This window comes from Excalfactoria chinensis, chromosome 20, assembly GCF_039878825.1.
Source record: "Excalfactoria chinensis isolate bCotChi1 chromosome 20, bCotChi1.hap2, whole genome shotgun sequence".
Lineage (NCBI taxonomy): Eukaryota > Metazoa > Chordata > Aves > Galliformes > Phasianidae > Excalfactoria > Excalfactoria chinensis.
Window position 1 is genome coordinate 95,968 of NC_092844.1, and position 8,795 is coordinate 104,762.

The 8,795-nt window shown below is 46.6% G+C and overlaps 1 protein-coding gene across 1 annotated transcript; it reads left to right on the forward strand.

Moving 5' to 3' along the window:
- The first annotated feature begins 3,842 nt into the window (after positions 1 to 3,842).
- LOC140261297 (olfactory receptor 5V1-like) lies at positions 3,843 to 6,576 on the forward strand. The gene is made up of 2 exons (XM_072354589.1): positions 3,843 to 4,737; positions 6,533 to 6,576. The coding sequence occupies exons 1-2, from the start codon at positions 3,843 to 3,845 to the stop codon at positions 6,574 to 6,576; spliced, it is 939 nt and encodes a 312-aa protein (XP_072210690.1).
- Positions 6,577 to 8,795: the final 2,219 nt, after the last annotated feature.

The following is an 8,795-nucleotide window of genomic DNA, read 5'->3' on the forward strand; positions in this document are numbered from 1 at the left end:
ATTAATGTGGGAAGAAATCCCTAAGGTCATCTAGTCCAAGCACTGACCCATCCCCACCATGTCCTCTGAACCATATCCCTCAGTACTGCATCTCCACGTTTCTTGGACACCTCTAGGAATGGTGGCTCTACCACCTCCACGGGCAGCCCATTCCTCTGCCTGACAACTCTTTCTGAGAAGGAATTCTCATAACATCCAACCTAAACCTCCCCTGGTCATTCCCTCTTATTCTATCACTGTTCCCTAGGAGAAGAGACCAACCCCCACCTCACCACAACCTCCTCTCAGACAGTTGTAGAGGGCCATAAGGTCTCTCCTGAGTCTTCTCCAGGCTGACCCATCCCAGTTCTCTCAATTGCTCCTCTTAAGACCTGTGCTCCAGACCCCTCACCAGCTCTGTTACCCTTCTTTGGACACATTGCTCCTGTGCAGTTGTCTTTGGCTGAGCTGTTTGAGCATGGGCAATGGACTGTGCAATCTCAAGAAGTCCCTTTCAATCTCAAAGATTCTGTGATTCTATATATTTAAGGCACAGTAGGATGGGGTCCTGGGCAGCCTGGTCTAGTGGCTAGTAACCCTGCCCATGGCAGGGAGTTGGAACTCAGTGATCTTTAAGGCCCTCTCTAATCTAAGCCATTTTATGATTCCATTTCCTGTCATCGTTCATCTGCTGCTTGAGGCCGCTTCTCTGCTCTGACACCCCAGAAGATGTTGCAGAAAGGAGACCAAAGCATGCAGATGAACACGTTGGCCATGGTGGGAGTCCCCGGGGCTGGTAAGCAAGGGGGCTTCTGAAAAGTGTGTGTCCACATGGAGTAACTTTTTTGTCAGCACTGGTTTCAGAATCTATTTTAGTGCAACTGTCTGAGACCATTGAGAAACTTCAACGTCTTGGTCTTGCTGTTCCCTTACACTTTATGTCATGAGGCTGTGGATCAAACCCCATGGATATAAAAACTCAAACAGACCTATTTGTTTGTCTGTGGAAGCTGTGGGACCACGACCTCCTTTGGGATATATACTGCCACACTTCAAAATGTTTACTGTGAGAGTTGGTTTTTGTTCTTTTTTTTGTTTGTTTGTTTGTTTGTTTGTTTTTTTAATTAACATAAATCACAGATGGTGTCAGTGATGGACATTTGAGCTCAAAACAGAATTCCTCAATTGCCACTTTTTTTTTTTTTTCTCTGGGTGTTTAGGCATCTCCCATGTTAAGTTGTTTCTGCTGGAAGGCAGAAGGGAGGGGCTGCAAAACGGGGCCGATGGCTGTTGGTGAATGACTAAAACTTCTGTTGGATGATATTGTGCCCAATACAATACAAAATAAGTGCTGAATTCCTCTGTAATTGCCCACCTTTCATTTTCTTCTGCTGCTCTCTTTTTTTTTTTTTTTTTTCCTATTTTCTAAGCCTCACATTTCCTCTTGGGGAATTATCTGCTATGTTCATTTTGCCTCATGGAAACATGACACAAATCAGTGCAGAAACCAGAAATAATTACTCTGAGGTCAAACACAGATTCCATTCAGCTTTTGGCCACCTGTATTCCAAGGTAAACTATTTAATAACATTGGTTTGCTCTCTTGGGAGGTTACTCGAGATGATTTTAATGAGGTCTCAGTAGATGTGGTTAAAAAGTCGATGCCTGACAAATGGCAGTGATTCAACTCAGCGCCTGAGTTTCAGTGTGTTTAAATTGGCTCCGCTGTGCATTATTAGAGTCTCAAGGTTTCTCTCCTTGAAGTTAGCAGCTCTCCAATTAGGCACCCAGGCTTGACTACAGCTCTAACGTAGGGGACAGCAAAAGACTGCCCAAAGGAAACATGGCTTAAGGCGTCAGCAAATTTAACCACTGGTGCTGAGGAAGTCACATTAAGTTCTGTGTAAGTATTATACAATATAATGCCTTTGTAAGCTTGGATTTGTAGCTCACTTTGAATGCTAAACAACCAAAGTCTTATTGGGCTATAGGCCAAAACACTTGGGAACGTACTTCAGCAATCGTGGAGGCTGAGTTATCAGCACTGGGTTGTTAAGAGCAGGCCTGGGATTTGACATACCAGTAAGCAAACAGCCCCCACACAGAGTGGAGGCCCAATCTGAGGTCAGTCCCAACCCAGCACTGCTTGCCCAGTAGCACAGCAAAGTGCTTTGGAGCTAAGAGCCATGGATGTGACATTGCCCTCCGATGCCTCTCTGTCTTAAAGAGCTTCTCCCTTAGACCCAGCCTAAATCTCCCTTCTTATACTTCCCCTTATGATCAGTTCTAAGATTTTTTCATCAAGTGAAAGGACAATCATAGACAAATAAAACTATTACATCACCCCCAAGCATTTGTTACTCCTTGGATTTGCTGGAGTTACTCTGCCCAGCAGAGAATACCGTGATCATCATTAAGGAAATGGAAGGAAAGCTCCCCAGCACAGCAAAGTCTGAACCACAAGTCCAATTGGTGACAGGAGAACAGCTGGCCTGGGTGATCTTGGAGGTCTTTTCCAACCTTGGTGATTCATTATGGTTCCATGAGAAAATCAATCATTCATTTCAGTTACAAGGAATAATTTTAGTGGAATCACTCCAAAATCATTACGTGAATACATAAAAAAAAAAAAAAAAAAAAGAACATCCCACACTCTGAACACAAAATACTACAAAAACACTTGTGTTGTATGTACTGCCAGCTTGTGGGGTAGTTGTGCTGGTGGCTGTACACAGGGGATGAATTGGGCATACTCCAAAGGTCTGCACAAGCACAGCAGGACAGGCCTGTGGTTTCTCAACCTAATTCTGCAGAGGAGCTGTTGCATTTTTGCCCCATTACGTGCAGGTGCCAGACCAAGGTAAGGTGGTTGGAAAATAGTGATAAAGACTTAAAACCTCAGAGACACTCATGCCTAGGTACACCCCGAGCATATAATTACAACACCTTGTTGATGAACAGACGCCTACTCGTGCATCTGGGCTGGCGTGCTGGCTGATGCTTATGTATCTTTTAGGGTCTTCTCCAATACAAGTCCATCTGTGACTCTACGCGAGAAAATTCTTTTTCTGCTAAATCAGGACCCAGCTCTTCCTTAATTAACTGGTGCTCTGAAGTCTCCCGTGGAATCATTTTTCCGTCATACAGATCTTCTAACTGGATGTAGAAAGGAACAGAAGGACAGGCAGGTTTCCTGGAGGCACAGACCGCAGTATATCACCTGTAACAAACCCCTTGCTGCAGTGAGTATTTCCATGTGGTTCCCAATCTATTCCACCTGACTAACTGAAGGCTTTACGGCTGCTGATGACTTTATGATCCTAACCCCATCCTATTCACATCTTCCCAAGTGATGCTGTGATTTAAAACACCGCAAGACTTTTATTCCCGCTTAAACATTTGCTTAAACATTTCTTATGGCATTTCAGTGAATTTGGTATCAAGGAAGAAGGTGCTTGTGCTGCACATAATCTCCCTCTGGAATGACTGCATAAGTTATTACGAGTTATGCTTAATGTCACAATATGCTCCGAGTCTTCCTAGAGGCCTCTGAAGGCAGAAGTACAACGCCCAGCTAGATTCTGAAAGTGCTAATATTGTTATGCCTTTGTCTTCAACTCTTATGATCTCCAATCTCAGAAAAGTTAAGCTTTTTGATTCATCACTTTACACTTAATATTATCTGTATCTCTATCATCTCTATCTCTAGATATTTACTTTTCCACTAGGTGATGCAAACTTGGAATTGTTTTTAAACTGCAAAGCAGACCAAAACATCACTTTGTTAAGGAGGAAAATTAAAATTTGACTGTTATTTTTATTTTTCCAGGTACACCTGTGAAATTTCCACAAGGAAAGATAAGATGCAGAGAGTCAACATGTCAACAGCATCTGAGTTTATTCTTGTAGGCCTTTCTGATGCTCCAGAGGTGCGTTTTCTTCTCTTTGTGCTACTTCTGGGTATCTATTTGGCCACCATGGCAGGCAACATCACAGTCCTCATTGCCATTAGGACAGATGCTCACCTTCACAACCCCATGTACTTCTTCCTTGGCAACTTATCCTTACTGGATATCATATGTCCCACCATCACTGTGCTGAAGATGTTGCAGGCCTTGCTGTTGGGGAACAAGGTGATTTCATTCACTGGTTGCATGCTCCAGCTCTTCCTCCTCATTGATGTTGTAGGCACCGAGATTTTTCTCTTGGCTGTGATGGCATACGACCATTACGTTGCCATATGCCACCCACTGCAGTACATGAGCAGTGTGAGTATGAAGCTGTGTGCTCACCTCACCATTGGCACTTGGGTAATTGGATTTCTTAATTCCCTGTTACACACCTCTCTGATTTTTACACTCTCTTTCTGCAACTCTAACAAGGTTGACCAGTATTACTGTGACATACCCCCTGTTCTGGCACTCTCCTGCTCACCCACTGCCAGCCGGGAGTTGGTGACTCTCACAGTTGCTGGGATCCTCGGAAGCAGCGCTTTTGCAGTCACTCTCATCTCATCTATCCACATCCTCTTTGCTGTCCTGTACATGAACTCTGCTGAGGGCAGCCACAAAGCTTTTTCCACGTGCAGCGCTCACTTGACAGTGGTAAGCCTTTTCTACGGGACCACCATCTGCACGTATGTACGGCCTTCCTCCTCCTACTCACCTCACCAGGACAGGATAGTTTCCATGCTATACGGGATCCTCACTCCCCTGCTAAACCCCATAATTTACTGTCTACGGAACAAGGAAGTCCAAGGTGCCCTGGGGAGATGTCTTGCTCCAATTAAGGAGTGAGGCAAGTGTTCTTTTGATAAATTATGCTCGGCGTGAGATTAAGAAGAGAAACATTCAAATGTTGATCCGATCAGTTTATTGGGAATAATAGACGGCTGAGGGGATGGGGAAGGGAGAGCGGCGGATATCAAAATTAGGGTGATGGGGAAGGGAAAGTGGGCGATAGGAAAGGTGGAAAAGGCAAGAATTACGGAAAGCGGGGAAAGTCACCTCCTGAGCGCAGCAGCGTCCCGCTGCACGTCGTTTCGTTGGTCCAGGAAGAACAAGCGTAGGGGAGAGCCGCAGCAGAGGGTCAGGCCGCAAGCAGCAGATCGGTGCAGCGCAGAGCGGGAGGTAGAAAGGGCAGCAAGGTCTCGGGGGGCAGCGAGGTTTCACGGAGCAGAGTCTCGGGAAGCGAAGTCTCACGGGCAGAGTCTCAAGCAGCAAGCCCAGGTGAATCCGTTGTCCGCCGTAGGATGACACTGGAGGAATCTGAGGCCAGATACCTAAAAGTTCTTCATGCATGCATCTTCTTCAGCATGCAGGTGTTCACGTAGTGAGGCACCTGATGTCAGAAAACCTCCTTGTTCATGAAGAGAGGCATCTGATGTCAGAAAACCTCTAATCCATGGTTTGTCCATGCTCTTTTTATCCTACTTCTTCCCAGCCTTCGGGACATTTCTGGAAGGCTTGGGTCAGAGTCCTGTGAATCCCTCGGAGATGGCCCTCTTCCTTGAGATGGGCCCACACAAAAGACCACTTAAGGGCCATTCATCTGTATCTTATCTCCCTTTCGTAGCTCCCGGACTTGTCCATCTGTCATCCGTCTGTCATCTGTCACGTCACCCTTAAACAAAGGGGGTCTGGAACCGTGGTTCAGACTTGCCTGGACTTGTCCTTCTGTGCGTCTCTGGAACCTTGGCCAGGCTTCCCTGAACTTGTCCATTTCAGCAGACTTTGAGACAGTAATGTAAAAAGCATGGCCTCTTACAGGAGAGTGGTCAGCCAGGTGAGAACCGCTTTGAAGAAATGAGAGCATCTCTCCCCTGGAGCCCAACCATTAGGGTAGGCACTGCTGGTTTGGACTTCTCTCGTCTTGCGTTAATCATCCAGAAATTAGGCACAGGAATAGAAACCCCTGCTCTGTGCTTTACCTTCCCAGGTAAAAGGGAGAGGAGTGCACCTCCAGAAAGCCAGCAGTGGCACAACTTGGGTCGCCATCAGAGGGGGAGGGAACCTCCGTTGGTCATCTTCCTCCACTGAGCACAGAGCAAGCTTGGATCTGAACCTTGATCTTAGACACAGGTGTTGAATGTTTCTCTTGCAGTAAATGACACTGGAGGTGTCCTTACAGATGCACAGGCCTCTGTGTTAAAGCACCTTATAGGACCAGTTCTTCTTACTGATGGTATCGCTCCAGTGAAAAAGAACACAAGCACATCCTCTGTGGGAGTCTGACTGGAGGGAAAGCTCCTGTGTCTTCATGTGAGTTCACCAGTCTGGGTGTCCCTGACTGACATGTTGAGAATCCAGCTGCAGTGCCAAGAAGCACATCTGGCCACAGTGTGCGCCACGTTTCTCAGTCTGCCAGGCTCTGATTCAGCTCCCACATTTGTGGGATGTCAGACATGCTGATGCTGGTCTGTTAGAAGGAATACAGGAAAATGCTATACAGTAGTTGGGGTGACAGGGAGGCTTTCTAGTCCTGCTTTTTCTGTCACCTGCTGCTGAATAGCTGATGTGCTTTTGTTGTTTGCATATGGCTCCTTACTAAAAAGCAAATATCAAATACATTCTTAGTGGTCTTTTCTGTGATTCATGAACCTCCCCGGGAACAACTTGAGGCCATTCCCTATAGAGCATAGAGCCTATCACTAATTATGTGGGAGAAGAGGCCAGTGCCCACTTTGCCACAAACTCCCTTCAGGTTGTTACAGAGATTGATAAGGTCTCCCACGAGCCACCCCTTTTCCAGTCTAATCAACCTGTTTCCTTAGCTGCTCCTCATAAGATTTGTGCTCCAGACCCCTCACCCGCTTTGTTGTCCTTCTCTGAACATGCTCCAGAGCCACAATGTCTTTCTTATAGTGAAGAGCCCAAAACTGAACACAGTACTCAAGGTGTGGCCTCACCAGTGCCAAGAACAGGGGAATCATCTTCTCCATAGCCCAGTTGACTACACAGTTTCTGATACAAGCCAGAATGCCATTGGTCTTCGTGGCCACACCGCTGGCTCACATTCAGCTGAGTATCAACCAACACCCCCAGTCCTTTTCTTTCATGCAATCTTCCACCCATTCTGCCCCAGGCCTGCAGCGCTGCCTGGGGTTGTTGTTGCCAAATGGCAGGACTCAGCATTTGGCCTTATTGAACTTCATCCCATTGGCTTCAGCCCAGCAATCCAGATCCCTGTGCAGGATGCTCCTACCCCCAGGCAGACCAACGCTTTCTCACAGTTTGCTGCCATCTGCAAACTCACTGAGGGTGCACTCAGTCCCCTCATCCAGGTCATCAAGAAAGGTATTACACAGGACAGGCTCCAACACCAACCCCTGAGGAACACTGAAGAAAATAGTAAATAGAAGTGCCCCCAGCACTGAAACCTGGGGAATATCAGTCCTGAATGGCCTCCAGCTGGGATAACTCCATTCACCATGGGTCTTTGGTCACAGCCACCCACCCAGGTTTTCACCAGAGAAGCACACACACATCCAAGCCACAGGCAGACAGTTTCTCCAGGAGAACACTGTGGGGAACAGTGTCAAAAGCTTTATTAAAGTTTAGAGGCCAACAGCAACAGCTTTCCCCTCATCCACCAAGTTGGTCACCTTGTCACGATCAGACATCAGGTTAGTAAAGCAGGACTCGCCTTTCATAATCTCATGTTGACTGGTCCCAGTCACTTGGCTGTCCCCTACGTGTTGTGCTACTACACTCAGGATGATCTGCTCTATAACCTTCTTGGCAACGAGGTCAGGCTGACAGGCCTATACTGGATCCTCCACCTGACTCTACTTGTTGATGGACATCACATTTGTTAGTCAACTGGGACCTCTCCTTTTTGCCAGGACTGCTGATAAATGGTGGAAAGCAGCCTGGTGAGCACTTCTACCGTCTCCCTCACTACTATTGGGTGGATCTCAGTTTGGGATCTGAGATCTGTGTGTGTCTAGCTGGTGTAGGTGGTCACTAACCATTTCTTCTTAGATAATGAGGGCTTTATTCTGCTCCCAATCTCTGCCTTCCAGCTCATGGGGCTGGGCACCATGGGATAAACTGGCCATACTACTACAGACTGAGGCAAAGAAGGCAGCAAGTACCTCAACCTTTCCCTCTTCCTTTGTCACATACAAAAAAAAAAAAAAAAAAAAGGATGGAGATTCTCCTTAGTCTTTTTGTTGCTGACTTACTTATAAAAGAACTTTTTATTGTAAGCTCCAGCTGGCCTTTGATCCTTCTGACTTCCTCCCTGTGTAGCCTCATGGCATCTTTGTAGTCCTCCTGAGAGGCTTTCCCCTTCATCCAAAGGTCACTGTCATCCAAAATTCAGGAAGAAAATTCTAAGTCCAATACAGTGTTAGAAAGCATCATTTCTTTTTTCCTCTGACACAGAGTGGGCAACTTGAAAAGCAAACACATCTTCTCAGAGTTAAGGTTCTGCATTTGAGCAGTTCAGACGTAGATACATGGGCACACATATTCATTCTTTTCCAAGAACTCATTCTGTCATGGGGTTATCCCAGGATATCAGTCTGTGACGGGGGGCACAGTATCAGCCCACCTCCTCCTCATGCCAAGTCTTCTGGAGATCCCAGTAGGCACCTCAGACGCCTGTGTGGGTTCAGCTTCAAGCTAAGGACAAGAAGGACATGAATCAAAACGTCCAGGTAATATTACCGTACAAAGCGTGGCCAGCAGGAGCCACCGGAAATGAGCAAAAGCCATCTTGCCTCACCTGCTGTGCTGCCCGTGTGGGCAAACACTAAAGCACCTTTCACAATGCTGCCAAAAGTCTGTGGCACCATGTTCCATGGCGACCAT

Coding starts and splice junctions, on each gene's coding strand:
- LOC140261297 (XM_072354589.1), top strand. CDS start 3,843: ATGCAGAGAGTCAACATGTCAACAGCATCTGAGTTTATTCTTGTAGGC. Junction 4,738..6,532: donor ACGGAACAAGGAAGTCCAAG/GTGCCCTGGGGA, acceptor CTTACTAAAAAG/CAAATATCAAATACATTCTT.